Source organism: Bubalus bubalis, chromosome 21, assembly GCF_019923935.1.
Source record: "Bubalus bubalis isolate 160015118507 breed Murrah chromosome 21, NDDB_SH_1, whole genome shotgun sequence".
NCBI classification, from domain to species: domain Eukaryota; kingdom Metazoa; phylum Chordata; class Mammalia; order Artiodactyla; family Bovidae; genus Bubalus; species Bubalus bubalis.
Genome location: NC_059177.1, coordinates 15313078 through 15331975, shown reverse-complemented (window position 1 = coordinate 15331975; position 18898 = coordinate 15313078). Strand labels below are relative to the sequence as shown.

Sequence of the window (18898 nt, the reverse complement as noted above, 5' to 3'; positions counted from 1 at the left end):
CTGCCTGGGTCACTAAGCTCACGCTGCTGCCAGTTGGAGACAAAGATTTTCATCATGTTTCCTCTTTAGTCTCACTGTGCGGAGGTTCTGGAAGGTCATAGGTGTGGAAGGTCACCCATTTTGTGCTTTTCAAAAACTCTAATTCAGTGGCATGTCTTTAGTTTACTTGCCCAACTGGTGTCATTTCTAGGATATAGAGTTTTTCTTTTTCTTTTTCACTCCGATGTTTACCTGTGTGCTTTGTAAACAAGTGGAGCTTCACCTCACTGGGCTGTTGCTGTGGACTAAAGGCAGAGAGGAGGGCTTCTGCCACAACTTCTGGTCAGTTGGGCCCTGATCAGAAGTGGAGTTATGGAAAACATTTTTAAGAATAAATCTCATTAATGCCGAGCCAGTCGCCAGACTCTTTCACTGTCAAGTGACCAGAAATTGACAACAGACTTGTCAATAGGAAAGGTCATTCATGAATAATTATTATATTGTGTTTAATTTATATTTGAATTGCTACTTTTCAATTCCATTTCCATTTTATGGACAAAACGTGATTGAGAAATTTAAGTCATTGGACAGTTCTTTTTTTATGTGTAATTTTATTTATTTTATTTTTGGCTGTGCTAGGTCTTTCTTGCTGCACGGACTTTTCTCCAGTTGCGGAGAGTGGGGCCTGCTCTGTAATTGTAGTGTGCGGGCTTCTCATTCCAGCCGCTTCTCTTGTTGTGGAGCATGGACGCTAGGGTGCGTGGGCTTCAGTAGTTGCCGCGTGTGGGCTCAGCAGCTGCGGCTCTCAGATTCTGGAGCACGGGCTCAATAGTTGTGGCACGCGGGCTTCATTGCTCTGTAGAAGGGGGGGTCTACATGGATCAGGGATCAAACCTGTGTCTCCTGCATTGGCAGGCGGATTCTTTACCACTAAGCCACCAGGGAAGCCCTGGAAAGTTCTTACATTGGGCTGTACATCTTGAAAGTAAAACTTTCAAAAACGCATGTGTTAGGAATTCCCTGGTGGTCCAGTGCTTAGGACTCCAAGCTTTCACTGCCTAGGGTTCAGCCCCTGGTAGGATAACTAAGGTCCCGAAAGCTGTGTGGTGCAGCCAAAAAAAAAAAAAAAAAAACATATTTTTAGGCACCACACCATGAAGATTCTGTTCCCCTAAGTCTAAGGTGGACCCAGATTACCTACATTTAAAAGACCCTTCCTTTTGCTCCAGGAACCTTCTCCTCAACCCCAGCCCCCAGCAAATCTGGATCCCAAGTACCGCCAGGTGAATGCTGAGAAGGAGCAAATTCTGAGTCAGGTTCTGCCCCAGGAATAAGTCAGGTAGCATATTCACACCTCAGATTTTTGTTTAATAAAATAAAAGGCTGGACTCGTGGGCCAGAAACGTGCATGTTTTAGTGAACACCCAAGTGATTCCAGCGCAGGAGGTGTGGACCCACCGGGGGACCCACTGTGCTCTATGGACCTGGCTGTTCCTCTAGCTCACGGGGCAGGGGCCGCGGGGAGTGGGGGAGTGCGCATGGAGAACAAGGGTACCCAGAGCAGTTCTTTTCTCAGCATCAGATAGGAAACTGTGGCATTTCTAAATACATAAGCAAATGAGCTATACTTGAAGGTGAGAGGCAAACTGGGGAAAATAAAATTGTTTGCTTTGCAAAGGGCATCTTGAAATGATTAGACTTCAGTCGGTGAGACCTTTACAGAGAATTCTAGACAGTAAATATCAGCCTAGTGATGCCCTTTTATTTCTTTTCAAATTGATGTATTCAACTCTCAGTAATTTTTAAGATCCAGTTAAAAATAGAAAGGAGTCTTATCCAGGTACCATTTGCTCCCTGGCTGGCCTGGAGCACAAGGACACAGCATCCTCAGTACAGTCATCCTTCTGGGCAGACCGCCCTCTCAGGAGCCGCGCGCCCACGGAAAGCCCGGGAGCTGGTCCAGTGGAGCCTCTGAGAAAGAAAACAGCCTCAGAAATCAGTTGAAAGAACAAATAAGGACTTGAAGAAGATGCCACGATGTGAATTATGGCCCTCCAGGGTTCTAACCAGATGTGAGACTTTGACCAGCTGGCCGGTTGAGCCAGCCTGCATGAAGTAACATTTTTGTTTTCTAGGGTTGCGTGTTTTTAAGCCATTTCTGACGTTTCCCAGGAGCTTCTGAACTTCCCTTTCCTTGCCTATTTGTGCTCTCAAGGTGTGGTAATAAGATCTGCATTCTTAATGGAAAGTTAGGAGTTTCACAGTGAGGAATGAGGATGTTAAAGTATTTGACAATTGAGTATGTAATCACGTGTTGGTCTGCCAACGTGTCGTTCAGAAGGAAATATTGAATCCAGATAAAGAATTGGCTGCTGAGGAGCCAGTTATGGAGGCAGTTGGTGCCGAAGCCTCCATCGTTGGGGAGGGGATGGTCCATTTCCCTGGGTGCCGAGTCGGCCCCAGCTTCCTGAGCCCAAGCGACCTAAAGGTAAACTGAAGTCCACAGTTCCAGCGGACCCTCTGAGCTGGCTTCTCCCTCTCTCCCATGTCAGGAGTTTGTCTCACAGCCTCGTGCAGCTTCAGGGCAAGTGGGTTGACCCCCCGTTTCGGAGTCTCCACAGATGGCCCTCGCACACACAGGCAGAGTGAGGCAGCAGTGACACAGTGTGACACACCCATGTGAAGCAGGGCAGTGGCAGGGAGATGAGTTTGGTGACGGAGGAGGACCACCTCAGGCTTGGGTGCCCTGACTCACTGGGCAAACCAGGAGTGAAACGGTTGGTGAAACGGTGCCAAGAAACCAGAGGGAATGGCGCGTCACTTCCACCTTTGCAGCAGCCCCGCCTGTTTTCATGATAAGAGCACAGCCGGGCAGTGACAATGACCGAGGGTGGTAGCAGACAGCAAGCAATGGGAGGACAGCTGAGCCAGGCACTCTTCTAAGCCTTCCACGTGGGCTGCGACTCCTGATAGCAGCGCTCGGAGGTGGGCTCTGTTAGCCATTTGATTTTTCACATGGTGCATTGCTCTCCAATTCATAAATGATAACTGTCTTCACGGTAACTAGTGCACTAACACTGGTTCATGTCTCTTACTGAGACCCCAAAGCAGGTCTCCTCTTACTCTTGGGTCTCACAGAGTCACACTGCTCATGGATCCCCAAGCATCCCCCTGTATCGTAACCCTGACCACCCAGGGACCCCAGGCACCGCCAGCTGCTCAGACCCTCCCTCCCCGGAGAGCCCCCCTCTGGCGTGTGACAGAGGGGCCTGGCACCCACTTCTGTGTATCTACCCCTCTGCCCTTGGCCAGGTGACGCCTTTCATACCCAAGTCCCCTCAGCCAGCTCTGACTAAATCTCCACTTAATCAAACTGAGTTTGTTGACTCATACATAGTTCAGAAGCTAATACATTAGGTAAATGACAAATGATGTCCTTGGACAAAAAAAGAGGAATCTTAAAATAGGTGCTCGGGCAAAAATGGAAACAGTTAGGTCATATGCCTTTCTGGGATCACTGGGGAAGGGAATACATTCTGAGGAATTACATGAGAGCACTTTAGAAGGACTCCATGCCTAGCCTTGATGAAGCCCAAATCCTACTTTTTCTGAAAGGACCGACTATGGTTGATATCAGTAAAAAGGGTAGCTCCCAAAGAGACCATAAAATAACCCTGAATCAAGCCAGATAGAATTCTGAAGTAGTTTTTGCTTGACTCTGGAATAATCCTGTCCCTGCCACTGTTGGTTAGGGTTTTTTTTTCCCCTCTGCAGTTTTTACTCTGACTGAAGAAAAAACGTTTTAAAGTGCATGAAGGCATCCAGACACTAGAATAAGATGCTTCACGAAAGCCCAAGAAAGCCTCTGATCATTTCTGTCTCCCTAGTAAACAATCTATATAAATTGCTACTTACTCTCATTTCCTAGTCCTCTGGGAAAAATTTAACATTTGTATATTTGATTATTCCCACAGATGTAAAAGACATGGCTAAATCAGGACCAGATTTATTTTTTCCTCTGGAAATTACTGAATAAGCCATGAAACAGAATAAAATGTAGCATCTTCCTAGTCACCATATGAGTTGATGAGCCGCAGTGAGGGCAGAAAGGGCCTGGGAGCAGAGCAGTCCTCGACAGAGAAGGGCCGCAGGTTCACTGTGCTATGGGAGTGATGCCCTGTGCTTTGGACCGTATGTCATTAAAATATGTCTGTGTTTGTAAAGAAAAAAATTCACCCTATAATAAACTATTCTAGAAATTTCATAATGCTTAGAACTGCATGTTTAAAAAGAAAAGAAAGATGTTTTCTGGTAAGGTATTAAAAGTTCTTAGAGTTCCAGTCTCAGCTTCTATACTAGATTAGTGATTATACTGCCTTGAGGGCCCACATGTGTGAGGGCAGGTCTTCCTTCTCCACATAAATGCGTGGGCTGTTAGAAATGCATCTATTTATTTTTTTAAAAAAAAAACAAATGTTCTAAGATGTATTTTTTAAAAATTTATTGGAGTATAATTGCTTTACAGTGTTCTGTTATTTTCAGCTATACAGCAAAGTGAATCAGTTATATGTATACATGTATCCCCTCTTCCTTGGATTTCCTTCCCATATAGGTCACCAGGAGCACTGAGTAGAGTTCCATGTGCTATACAATAGGTTCTCATTGCTGCTGCTGCTAAGTCGCTTCAGTTGTGTCCAACTCTGTGCAACCCCATAGATGACAGCCCACCAGGGTCCTCTGTCCCTGGGATTCTCCAGGCAAGAACACCGGAGTGGGTTGCCATTTCCTTCTCCACTGTTCTCATTAGTTATCTTTTTTATACATAGTAGCGTATGTATGTCAATCCCAATCTCCCAATTCATCTCACCTGGCTTCCCCCCTCTTGGTGTCCATACCTTGGTTCTCTACATCTCTGTCTTACTTCTGCTTTGCAGATAGGTTAATTTGTACCATTTTTCTAGATTCCACATAAATGCCTGAATGCACAATATTTGTTTTTCTCTTTCTGACTTACTTCACTTCTAGGTCCATCCACATCCCTGCAAATGGTACAATTTTATTCCTTCTTATGGCTGAGAAATATTCCATTGTATCTATATGTGCCACATCTTCTTTACCCATTCCTCTGTTGATGGACATTTAGGTTGCTTCCATGTCCTGGCTATTGTAAACAGAGCTGCAGTATACATTGGGGTCCATGTGTCTTTTTGAATTATGATTCCCTCCAGGTATGGCCCAGGACTGGGATTGCTGGGTCATATGGTAGTTCTAGTTTTAGTTTTTGAAGGAACCTCCATACTGTTCTCCATAGTGACTGTATCAATTATATTCCCACCAACAGTGTAAGAGGGTTCCCTTTTCTCCACACCCTCTGCAGTATTTATTGTTTATAGTTCTTTTTGATGATGGTTGTTCTGACTGGTGGAGAAGGCAATGGCACCCCAATCCAGTACTCTTGCCTGGAAAATCCCATGGACAGAGGAGCCTGGTAGGCTGCAGTCCATGGGGTCACTAAGAGTCGGGCACGACTGAGCGACTTCCCTTTCACTTTTCACTTTCACGCGTTGGAGAAGGAAATGGCAACCCACTCCAGTGTTCTTGCCTGGAGAATCCCAGGGACAGAGGAGCCTAGTGGGCTGCTGTCTATGGGGTCGCACAGAGTCGGACACGACTGAAACGACTTAGCAGCAGTAGCAGCAGCATTCTGACTGGAGTGAGGTGATATCTTATAATTGTGATTTGCATTTCTCTAATAATTAGTGATGTTAAGCATGTTTTCATGTGCCTTTTGGCCATCTGTATGTCTTCTTTGGAGAAATATCTATTTAGGTCTTCTACCCATTTTTTGATTGGTTTGTTTTTTTGATATTAAGCTGCATGAGCTGTTTGTGTATTTTAGAGATTAATCCTTTGTCCATTGCTTCATTTGCAAATATTTTCTCCCATTCTGTGGGTTGTCTGTCTTCTTGTTTATGGTTTCCTTTGCTGTGCAAAAGCTTTTAAGTCTCATTAGGTCCCATTTGTTTGTTTTTGTTTTTATGTTTTATTATCCTAGGAAGTGGATCAGAAAAGATCTTGCCACTATTTATGTCAAAGAGTGTTCTGTTTATGTATTCCTCTAAGAGTTTTATAGTGTCCAGACTTACATTTAGGCCTTTAATCCATTTTGAGTTTATTTCTGTTTATGATGTCTGAGAGTGTTCTAATTTCATCCTTTTACATGTAGCTATCCAGTTTTCCCAGCACCACACGTGGAAGAGACTGTCTTTTCTCCACTATATGCTCTTGCCTCTCTTGTCATAGATTAGGTGACCACAGGTGTGTGGGTTTATCTCTGGGCCTTCTATCCTGTTCCATTAATGTATATTTCTGTTTTTTTGTGCCAGTACCATACTATCTTTGTTACTGTAACTTTGTTGTTCTAAGATATTAAAAGACTGTATTATTGGCTTTATTAAGATCAAAGATATATTTCTGTGGCTACCAGACTAGAAGCATCTTAGAGACAGGATTACTTCAGACACAGAATTCATATCTGTTGAATGAATGAGTCAGTAATTAGATGATGGGCCACAGCCTCATCCCTTTGTGCCTTTTTCTGTTATTAAATTGTAGTCCTTTGGCTTTGAAGTTGTCCTCTGTGTGTTAGATTTGGGATTTAGGAAACCATCATTGAGTTCTTACTGTGTCAGGAAGCCATAGGCTCTTTTAAAAATTACTTTCATTTTTAATTACTAGTAAACTGTTAAAATGGAAAACCTCTTTTTAAATATAATAAATAATATTATTTTGCATGGATTTCCAATGCTACAGAACCTCAGGGATATGATTGAATATCGTATCATATAGTGAATGTAAACCTGAGATTGGGCTGGAAATACAGTGATTGAGAGCCTTGGAAATTGAGCCTTTAAAGTAAATAAGTAAGAGTAGGATATATAGTGATTTGCTTCTTTCTCCTAAGAATAGAATGCAGAAAACAGGAAATATTCAGATTTAAGGACGTCCTGAAATATTTAACTAAAGGAAGGTAACCATTTCATGTTGATAACAGCTCTAAGAATATAAGTAGTTAATTCTACTGAATTCATAATGAGTCAAAATTAAAGTACAGACATTAAAATTCAGCAGCAAATATCGAGGACATGGAATGGTCAAAGCACAAAAATGTGGAGCATCAGAAAGTCCCGTAACTCATATGATTGTCAAATGGCAAAATTGAAAAGCCTGTAGAAAAGACCCTGTCCCAAAGGCAGACTGTACGGTCTAAGGAAAGGGTCATTAGCCATGGTTGTTACCTTCCAAAGTGGTCTCCAGTGACCCCTGCCTCCTGGTGTCCATACCCTGGGAGTCCCCACCAACCCTCTACTCTGGTTGGTCTGTGTAATCAGTAGAGTACTGCAGAAGTGTTGGTATGTCTCTTCTGAGGCTAGGTCATAAGACAGACATTGTGGCTTCTGCCCTCTTCTCCCTTGTGGATCATTTGCTTTTGGGAAGTTAGCTGCCATGCTGTGAGAACACTCTACATTAGGTAGGTCATCCAGAGGACACAACTGCTGGTTGGCCCCAGAGGTGGATGTAGGCAGTCGAGGCTCCTCAGCCCTCCCCCGTCCTTGGAGTGTACGTTCTGCCCACCATTCCCACACTGGGAGTGGTTTCAGGGATGCAGCCTTGAGGGAGTCATGTCTTGTGGCTGTGACTGAACCCAGTGAAAGCCTTTATATTCATTTTTAAGGTTTTGATGGGTGGATGCAGAGATCTTGCAGCCATCCAAGACAATCCTTGTATGTAATTTCTTTTGTTTATTAAAACTTCCCCCTAGCAGTCTGGACTGCTCTTCCCCTTTCTTTGGTCTCTCTTTGCCCGCCATGAAAGGGGGCCAGTCACCTGGGGGATTCCTGAAGTTGCAGACCAACACTCAGGCCACCAGTGGAGAGGCCCACAAGACTAGGAATGTGATTGACCACCAATAGCCACGTGAACAAACCATCTTGAAGCACATAGTCTAATCCAGGAATTGACAGACTTTTTCTGTAAAAATATAGTAAATACTTTAGGTGTGTGGGCCATAGAGTCTCTCTTGAACCTACTCAGTCCTGCTATTATAGAGCAAAAGCTGCCATGCCCAGTATGGGAATGAAAGGAACAGACTGTGTTCCAATAAAACTTTATTTACAAGAACAGGCAGTAGGCCAGATTTGGCCTGAGGACTACAGCTTATCACCCCTCCTGTAGCCTGTCAAGCCTTCAGAAGACTGCAGTCACTGCCTGTGTTCTGACTGAAGCTTCCTGAGAGTCCCTGAGCCAGAGCCACCCAGCTGCTTCCAAATTCCTGAGAATAAATACTTAATATTTAAGCCACTAAGTTTTGAAGTATTTTGTCACACAATAGTAGATAACTAATGCAATAATAGGTAACTAATCCAGGAAAGGAGGCTGGCTGACAGATGAACCAAGCTTGGCTGTGAGTTGATAACTATTGAAGCTAGGTGGTGGGTAGCACCATGGAGGTTCATTATATTATTATCTCTACTTCTGTGTAATAAAAGGTTAAAAGGAACCCCCAAAAAACAGAAAAATAAACTATTAGAGAATTATCTAAAATTAGAGCATCAGTAAATCCTGGTGCTTGTGCTGCTCACCCATGTCTCTGACTCTGAACCCTGTGTTCTCTTGGCCCCCCCTTCTAGCAAAGCCTTGGCTATTTGCCTGTATTTTTCCATCGATTCATTGCCACATCAATACTTTCAACTTAATATCCAAGATAGTTCTTTGAACTTCGATGCCATTGCTGCTGTTGAACCATCTTTGAGGCTTTTCCACTTCTTTATCCCTCTACACTGTTGTTGCTGTTCAGTCACTAAGTTGTGTCCGACCCTTTGTGACCCCCTGGACTGTAGCCCACCAGGCTCCTCTGTCTCCTCTGTCCATGGAGTTTTTCCAGGCATGAGTACTGGAGTGGGTTGCCATTTCCTTCTCCAGAGGATCTTCCTGGACGAGAGAACGAACCCATGTCTCCTGCTTTGGCAGGCATACTCTCTACCTCTGAGCCACCTGGGAAGCCCCTCTTTACACTGTAGACTGTAAAAAACAGTCATTACCGAGAGATGGAGCCCTGTTCAAAGATCTACAGAGTCCAGCCTTGACGTGACCTGGGGTATAATAATAGTTTACATTCTTACTGATCTTGGCTCTCAGGAGGATACTAGCAAATCCAATACCTTAATGAATTCTTACACAGCCTGGGAGGGTAGGTCTGGCAGGTTTCACTCTAGCATTTTATAGATGAGAAATTTGGAGACTCAGAGTTTAAATGGCCTTCCCTGGTGGCTCAGACAGTAACGAAATCTACTACAATGCAGGAGACCTGGGTTCAATCCCTGAGTCGGGAAGATCCGCTGGAGACGGGAGTGGCTACCCACTCCAGTGTTCAGCAGGGTCCAGAATCTAGCCTCTGGTCCAGTGTTCTTTCTTCCTCCCTGTACCACCTCTCCCGGGCTTGAGGAGAAGCAGGTAGAATTTGACTTCAAATGAAATGACTATGTGAAATACCTCACACAGCGCTTGGCACATGGGCTCTCAGGCAGTGTGTTTACATTCCCTTTAAAACACCTTTGAAATTGGAAATCACCTTGACAGGGTTTTTAATTGGCAGTATAAATGATAATGTGTTAATTGTTAGGTGCATGAAATAGATATTTGAAATAACCTATCTTTTGATTGATTACACTGATCCCCAAAAGGGTTCTTGTGTTTGATTCAGAGAACAGGTCTGGATTATTCTGCTTCTGTAGTTCCCCAGGACAATCATGAAATAAGCTTTAGTGTTAGATTTTGAACAGCTCATGCTTTCTGTACACTTAACCAAATGTCCTTGGTGATGACATTTACAAATGAGATACAACTTTGAGAACAGGCGAAGAAGGTAGTGGGAGAGCAGAGAGCAAAATGCCAAATGTGAAAAAATGCCTCTGAATGCCAAAACTCAGTTCACCAGGACATCATCTCTCTCCTTTTTTCTTTCAGAGATCTGTTTAAATAATGTTGTGTGTTCCTATCCTTAGCATGTGGTTAGGAGGAAATTAATTTTTCCATCAAACATTTTTGAGTTTTCATTTCTTTCCTTCCTATTGGTGGCAGTCCTTTTAGATAAAGTCTACAAGGCACTTACTACTGGCCAGGTAACTTTGTTTTCAGGGCTGTAGCTTTATATCCTTCATTCTCCCCCCACCCTAAGGCAAATTTGGGAAAAAAATCTCATTTGTTTGGAATCTTATATTGTTATTTTATTTGTTATTTTGAATCTTAAGTTTCTCTCCAGTTCTTCATTCAAGTTGCTTAAAGCAGTGTTTTTGTGGGTAGATTTGCAGCTTCTTTTGTTTAAATTGTTTTGGGAAAAAAAATGATAATCATATTTTAAATTTGCAAGTCTGGTTTTAGTCATAGGCACGAGAGAAAAATGAGCTGCCAAATGTCTGGAAAACACAACTCCAACCTCCTCTACTTTCACATGTGATAAATACTGCTTTGAGTAGAAACATAAAAATCCAGATTGGTTTTTTTTAAACTTCTTGGACTAATGGATTCACCATTTTTTAAGGTATATTGTAGAAAACCATTTGCAAAAACTTGAATCTGGTTCATTTAAACTGTATGCAGGATAGCATGCACAAATCATTGTGAAAATGATCTGTGATTAAACAATTACAGTCAGGACAGTGTACTAAGGAATTGTAATTCTCACAGGCTCTACCGAAATACTGACCTTAAAGGAAGCATGTAGATCCTCTGAGGATGTACAGTGTGCCAGGAACTGGGTGGGTGGTTTGCAAATGGCTTTTGGCATCAGGTATAGGTGTCTTGGGAATTCCAGCTTTGCCATTACTGAGTAACTGGACAAGTTCCGAAACCTCTCTGGGCCTCAGTTTCATCCTCTGTAAAATGAGCATAATGTCAGGAACAAACACATGGGGTGAGCAAGTAGATGGAGGCACAGATCAGAGCCTCTAAATCTATGGCTTTTCTACCATTTTCTACCATAGAACAAATGGGTATAAAGAACAGACTTTTTTTTTAATTGGAGTACAGTTGCTTCACAATGTTGTGTTAGTTTCTGCTGTGTAGTGAAGTGAATCAGCTATATGTATGCAATATCCCCTCCCTCTCGAACCTCCCTCCCACCCCAGCCCTCTAGGCTGTCACCAGGCTGAGCTCCCGGTGCTTTGCAGCAGGTTACCACTAGCTGTCTGTTTTACACATGGTAGTGGTTATACATCCCAATTTCCCAATTCATCCCACCCTCCCCTTCCTGCTCTGTGTCCACATATCCCTCTACATCTGCGTCTCTATTCCTGCCCTGCGATAGGTTCTTCTGTACCATTTTTCTAGATTCTACCTATATGTGTTAATATATGATGCTTGCTTTTCTCTTTCTGATTTACTTCACTCTGTATGACAGACTCTGGGGTCCATATACATCTCTAAAAATGATCCAATTTTGTTCCTTTTTATGGCTGAGTAATATTCCATTATATATATGTACCACATCTTCTTTATCCATTCTTTATCCTTTATCCATTCCATATCCATGTTAATGGGCATCTGAGTTGTTTCCATGTCTTGGGTATTGTACTGAGTGTTGCAGTGAACATTGGGAGGTATGTATCGTTTTTACTTATGGTTTTCTCAGGGTAGATAACAGACTTCTCAGTGGAGTGCCACAAGAAACTGTTGGCCACTAGGAAATAAAATCCTCCTTTGTAATAGTTCATCCATGGAGATCCTGCCGAAGAGAAATAACTACTTACTTTGAAAATTGCCCTGCTTTCTGGCAATGAGCAGTCTTGGATCCCTCCAAGCCCTGGGATTCCTTAAAAATTGTTGCTGTCCAGCTGTATTTTAACCCCTAACAAGCCCTCTTAAAATGCTAATCAACCAAAATTAATTTGGATTGAAGTGGATTCTGGAAGTGAAGAGTGGTAGCAGGTCACCGGATGGCAGCCCTTCCTTCAGAAATCGCAGTGGGGCTCTCAATGGATGGTTCTTCTTGGGCTCATGCTTGAAAGTCTTTGCTCATTCAGTGGCAGAATTTACTGAGTGGTAGAAATGAATTAGAGCCTAGAGTTTCTCATAAGAATAATGATATTAATTCACAATGATAGAGCTGAGCTCCAGGTATAAAATTCTATAGAATCTTTGCGTGCCAGTCAGTCGCTGCTCTCCTTTCTTTTACCCCCCCCCCCCCTTCCACTCCTCATCTTTATCTCTTCTTTCTTTTTCAGTTTTCCAAGAAAGGAAAAGGACAGAGTAGCCACTCTGAATTTGTTGATGTCCAAAAGCCTTCCTCTTAACCTTCATTCTTTGTCTTTGGGTTACTAGTTGGATCCTCTTTTTTTGGCTTCATTTCCTTTTAGCAAATTATCCTGCTTTTCCTTCCATTTATCTTTGCAGGGGCTCATGCATCCCTTTTGTTCTGCTGTTTCTGTCTTTCAGCCTCCTAGGACTTAGTCTCACACCCTTTCCAGGGATGAGCTCAGGCCCAGAGGTCTGTGCTGCCAGCCAGCCTTCCTGCTGGGGAAGCTGTTGAGGATTACGTCCGTCATAAGGCCTGGCTTCTCTGAATGGTTGCAGTGGAGGGGGTTGTTGTATGGTTGGGGGCTTCAGAGCCCTGCCCTTTCAGCTGCAAGTGGCCCATGCTGGCCAGGCGGGCTCGGTGAAGCCCTCCCAGTGCCACTGATCCCTGCGGGTGCCCCAGGGACACACAGGCTGCTTTCCTGGAAAGAGCAGGTGAGGTGAAAATGGGTCTGATTCAGACCCTGCTGTCAGGGACGCAGCCCTGCAGCCCACTTAACTGCCTGTTCTCTGAAGAAAATGCTCTGCCTCCGTGGATGATTGTATAATTTTTCACTTGTAAGGGTTGCCCCACTAGATGCAAACAAGGAATGTGTCTTTAACTGAACTGGAACCAGAAAAGTTCACACATTCTAGGGTGGAGAAAACTCTCTGTTCATCCTCTCCTGTGGCCTCTTTTATAGTCAGACATAGGCACAGAAACGTGGAAAGTAGGACTGAACAGGAAACAAAAAGTGGAGCGTTTGAGGTCTCCCACAGCTGCGGCCTCCAGACGTATCTGGACTGTTGTAATCCCAAGTACAGGCTGTCTTTATGGCTCTATCATAGCCAAGATTTTGTTTGAGATCATAGTGCACATCATTTTCATTGTTCAAACAAGGCAGGGAATAAAGGCCATTGTTTGCCTCGTGTATGGTTTCTTTCATTTGATCAAAAGGGAGTACTCTCTCTGTGACTGAGAAGTGGTACTAGAGCACCTCACTATAAAGATGAGCATTTGATTGAGAAGGGCCGAGAGCCATCCAGAGTGGGAACCAGGCGCTCCATAGGTCTGGCTGCTAAGTGGGCTGGTGCCTCAGCCATTGACTATTGTCAGCCACTGTCAGCGGTCACACCGGGACGATGGTGCCACCAGGGGTCTGGGCTGACAGCTCTCATGACCTCCTTTCCACGTTCTCTTAACAACTCTCTGCTCTGGCATTTCCAATTTGCCACATTTTTACTCACATTCTTCAGCCTTCTTCAGATTCCCACTCGAGTCCTGTGTTCTTGGTTAGAGGGTGGATGAGTGGTAACTAGTTGGTATCTCTGTCTAGTATAACTAGTTAGTATCACCAACTCAGAGGACAGAGTGGGTTTGGTTTTCATTCATGTGTCCTTGTGTGACCTGCTTGTTTTTCCATCCCTGGCTTCAGGAATCTTAAATTTAAGTCATGAGCTTGTGACAGTTCAGACGTGTCTGTTATTTGGATTTGAGAATTCCCGGGTAGTCCAGTTGTCAGGACTTGGCACTTTCACTTCTGAGAGTGCAGGTTCAATCCAGAGTTGGGGAACTAAGATCCCACAAGCTGCGCGGTGTGGCCTTAAAAAAAAAAAAAAAGATATTAAAAAATTTAATAAAATACGTGTACACATCACCCCTCTAGTACCTGGCCTATGCTGTAGACAGACGCAGGGCACTCAAATCAAACAGTTTCACGGTAGGGAGAAAACATCGAAGTTCCTGAGAGTTAATTACATCTTAACACAGTGGCAGTCTTGGGAAGAAGTCTGCCACTTCCCAAATCTTGGGAAGAAATGGTTGGTTAGCCCATAGTTAATCCCCTTGAAACTAAGTTTTCTGAGAAGCGGTGGCTCGACTCCAGGCTGCTCTCGTTTCAGCGCTGCAGTACAGATGGAGGTGTCTTTCAGTGGGCCTCCACTAGGCGTGAAGCCTCCCGCTTGTTTGCAGCCCAGGCATACACTGTCCACTGTTCTGGGCACCCTGATGATGGCATCACTCAGGAGAGAGTCAGGACGAACAGGAGCCTCGTGGAGACTCCCACCGCCTGCTCTGTGAGTTACCTCAAGTGTGTTTCCATTGATTTGATTAGGGGACAAAGAACCAAAGAAAAATAGAATGTCTTTTCAAAACTGAGCTCCACCCCTCTGCCAGCCCCCTGGGCTTCCCAAGGATTAAATCTCATTTAATCTTCCTTCATCAGAGACATCAGTGTTTGCTTTCAGACACACAAAGTCATGAGTCTTCAGCTGGAAGACAGTGGCCAAAATCGGTATGATCTGCTTTTGAAGGAATGTGAATGGGGAGGCAAGTTTCTCTCATGGGAAAATTACAAGACACCAAAGTGGTATGAAGTGTGGCACCAGAGTGGGCTGGGTTGCCCTCTGATCCCTAGCGTAGCACCCAGTACATCCTGGATTAATGTGTCAGTCAAATGGCATCGGTGCCTGTCCAGTTATCCAGCACCAGCTCTCTTCCAGGGTAACTACATTCACGTGTAATAGCAAATCGCAGCACTTACTGCCAAGGCCGTAGATGTGACGGTTGAGGTAATCATTAGTTTTCAGTGCACACGCCAGAACCTCGTCATGGAATGTTTTTTATAGGTGAACCAGTGAGAAAGGTGTTAGCTTCCATCTGTCACATCCCCAGAACCACGATCATTTATCAAGAGTTATCAGAGGAAAGTGATCCTTCAGACCACTTGCGGTCATATTCTCCATCTGGAAACGGTCACAGAAAACATCTTTTTCGCAAGTATAGCACCGTTGTACTCAGAGTAGAAGTCCTAATGCAGCTCAGTGCAGAGGGCTGGTGCACATGTCTCTGCCTGTGCAGCTGGGTGAGGCTAATAGGGTGCAATGGGCTTGGAGACGTTCCTGTCTCATTAGTCTTACAAAAGGTACATCGTGCTTCCTTATGGATTTTAAGAGCACATCAAAAATGGTTTACTATGCTGCCGGCTTGGAATGTCTGTTTTTTTTTTTTAAGAGAATTTAAATGCAGAAGGACTCAGGATATTGCAGCCATAGAGTGTTTCATTACCATCTAGGTAATGGAATTCAAATAGTATCACCCAGCAGAATCAGATATGGGGCCAGCAAGAAGATATTAATATTTTAAAATATATTTTAAAATGACAGTAATACAATGTATTTAAAATTACTTGAAGGGAAAATCTTCTTGACGTAACTTCGTAGTAAATACCCTTGAAAAACACTTTGTGCAACATTCTCATTCCCTTTGTTTTTACCTTTTTCTCAGCATATGTTAAATATGGAAGACTTTGTGAGGCAGGAAGAGGTTAGATCATCTCACAAAGTGGAATATATCTTATTGTTCATTTTCCAAAGCAAATAGTGTGGTGGTATCCCAGCTTCTCATCTAACACAAGTGAAGGACACAAATCACTCTCTTCCTCCTTTGAATCTTCTTCTCAAAGGATGGATCCTCAGGAGTAATAATGCTGACAAAGAATAATATTCGTATGTAATGTAAAAAGTTGTAAAAAGTCAACCCCCACTTAAAGACACTTAGCTTTGATAGTGCTTTTTGTTAACACGACATTCACCCTGAGTAAGAGATACAAATTGTATGAGTTAGTTGGTTTTGATCTGACTCACAGTTTAGTAATGTTGTATGCATATGCTCTTGAATGGTTTTCTTGTTTGTTATTAACTGTTCTTCTATTGTATATTAAAATCAAGTGGTAAAATTCCTTCTCTTTCCTGGGAGCAGTTAGTTAAAAGTAACATGAACTATGTTTTGTATCTGAGGAAACAGGATTCTGAAAGATATAGATGCTCAACTACAGAGGAAGTAAGAGCGGTGCTTCCTCTTTTTGCTGGTGGCCTCAGCCCCAGCTGTTCCACGTCTGGTCCTCTCCCATGGATGCTGGCTATCTGGGCACTGGTGGTGGTGATGTGTGTGTTTAAATCGGTGTCATCAGATAGTGCTGAATACTTCATAGTTAAGGTAACTTGAAAGCAAGAAGAGGTTAATGTTGGACAAGTATTGTAACCAATCAGGAAATACCTGGAGTACAGAACTCTTACCCTGTGATCAAGTATAAGCGAAGAGCCAGCAAGAGGGTGACCCAGTCCTGCCCCCAGGGCCAGGTGCCCTGCGTGGGTCTGTTCACTGGGTGAGGGTGAGGAGCTCTGCAGTTTGACTCACTCACTCAGCAGACATGCTGTGTACCTTTGAGGCGCCTTAAACATGGGGCAGTGTGAGAGGAGCAGATTGGGACATGGTATATATCCCTTATATCTCTTAAGTGCTGGTTAAAATTCTTCACTTGCCAGACCCTTAAATTATGCCTTTGAATTCCTCAAAGGAGGAAGCACTTGGGTTGAAAATCAAACCCATTTTAAAAATCACAGTATATACTGCTGGTTTTCCTTATGTCTCTATTTTCATTTGGTGTCTTAAAAAGTACAGAAATGATCATTTCTAAGGACTATAATAATATAACCCAGACCTCTAAGGTGTACTTAATAAATTAACTATGCTTGTAAATCAGTTTTTAGAAGAACTAAGATTCTTCTTTTACATCACTGGGGAAGTCTCTCTGACCAAGAAATGCTCATGACGGTAACAAGCAGTGTCGTCTCGGGGTTTCCTTTGCTGGAGTTAGGAACTTACATCCCTGACTTGTGACTTTAAAGGATACGTGGACTTTGCCACTGTTTTTTTTTTTTTAGGGACACTTTCTTTTTAGCAGGACTATGATGCGGAGTGTGTCGCCAGGCTCCCCTCTCACCCTGGGGGAAGGTGTCACCTGCCCTCTGCCTGGACCCTGCCTCCCTCTCTCGTCTCGGTCCAGCTCCCGCTCTGTGGCCACAGCTGCTCTCCCAGATGTAAGCATAACTCTGCATCATGCTCCTGCTCAGAGTCCTTCAGCACCTCCGCCTTCCTCAGGAGACACCCAGCCCCTCACTGTCCCGTGTTTCCGCCTCACTTCCCCCACTCAAACCCTCTGCCCGGCCGCACAGAACGGCACTCTGGTCCCAGGACACCCCTGGCCTTCTCCCTTTGCACATCCTCTTCCTTCCGCTGGCTCCCGTGTCCCCTTGTCTTCCTGGTAGCTCTTCTTCTCTTTGAAGGCTTGTGGGCATAGCCCCAGGGAGGCTGTCACTTGCAGGCACAGGTCCTGCCCCCTGTGCTCTCTGCTGTACACCCCCGTGTCCTGGATGGGCCACAGCCAGAGTGTGGCTCCTCTGTGTGTGTTCAGGACCTAACTTGTTGTGGACGTGCCTTCTAGAGTGACATCTTCCCCCTTGACCTGGCGACCCCCTGTTTGTATGTCTGTTTACCCAGAGAAGGTAGTACCATCCTTGTGAGGGATCCTGAGGGACAGGCCCTGTTTCTGGAAGCAGAGAAGGGTGGAGTGGGGAGAGAAACATTTTATTTGGAATTAGAACCCCTGCAGTCAGTTTGACACATTCCTTGGGTTAGGGCCATGGTCCCCAACTTTTTCTGGCACCAGGAACTGGTTTCATGGAATGCAGGTTTTCCACAGACTAGGGGAGGGGAGAGGGATTGTTTCCAGATGATTCAAGCGTATTACTTATATTGTGCACTTTATTTCTATTATTACATCAGATATATAATGAAATAATTCTAGTACTTGCCATAATGCAGAATTGTTGGAAGCCCAGGTGGTAATGAGAATGATGGGGAGTGGCTGTAAATAGAGATGAAGTGCCTCTCACTCACCCACCGCTTACTTCCTGCTGTATGGCCCAGGGGTTGGGGACCTCTGGGTCAAGGGACCTTAACCAGCAGCCTCCTAGGTGTTTATGATGCTGAAGCCTGGATTCCGGTCTGAGCTCTGAGTGGAGAAGCCATGGTAGAAGCTTGGGTGAGTCTCCCAGCCTTGGCTTCTTTGTTCCCATCACTAAACCGATAACTGGGCCATGCGATCACCCAGGTATCCCTGTTGCTACAGGGCATCAGCTCTTACAGAGATTTGGCCTGCACACTGTGCGGTAGGGTGAGCCACCGTGCTTCCCCTCGGGTGTTCAAACAGTAGTCATGTGGCCAGCTGCACCGTTGTCCAAAGCTGCTTGTGAGCCCATTGATGGAGAGCGAACAGTACCCGGGATTTAGCGTTCACTTCATCTTTCTTGCTTTGTTGGTAACAAGGGATATGAAGCAGCAGTTTGCTTTTGGGAGAGACGTCCAGCCCACGTGTCTTTAGAGTGCATTCTGCATGTTTTGGCTGCCAGGAGTTGGTTGTCACACAATTCATGATGTAAGCCCTCCAGTGTCGTTAATACTTGATGTTCCTGTCAGCCGGATATGTGTGCAAGACACAATTCTGCAAGTACTGGTTACATTATGAGCATAACAATATGACTTTTGTTTCAGACTTTGCAATAAACAGGTGATGATGGCTCTTTTTTTTTTTAAACCTCCCAGATCTCAGTATTGCAGGATTTAAAGACTGGCCTCCGAAAATGTGGTCATGATAGTTTTAAGTAAATATCCTGCCGACTTGGAAATGAGTCGAGTGGTGAGTGGACACATTTGCAGACTGTGTGGCCTTGGTGTTTCCTTCTTGTT

At 44.2% G+C, this 18898-nt stretch overlaps 1 protein-coding gene across 14 annotated transcripts in view; it reads left to right on the top strand.

Moving 5' to 3' along the window:
* ANO10 (anoctamin 10) overlaps window positions 1–18898 on the top strand; it is a 216592-nt gene that overhangs the window by 163830 nt on the left and 33864 nt on the right. For 3 of the 14 annotated variants that reach the window (XM_044933538.2, XM_044933536.2, XM_044933537.2), the window contains exons 13-14: window positions 14212–14385; window positions 17035–17190. The exons of 7 other annotated variants lie outside the window; for them this stretch is intronic. In XM_044933538.2, coding sequence (XP_044789473.2) covers window positions 14212–14385; window positions 17035–17190 — 330 coding nt within the window. Of the gene's footprint in view, window positions 1–1208; window positions 1329–1819; window positions 3389–3953; window positions 4425–14211; window positions 14386–17034; window positions 17191–18898 lie in introns of those variants that run through there. 4 more of the 14 variants (XM_044933540.2, XM_044933548.2, XM_044933542.2 and 1 more) reach the window with 4 other exon arrangements.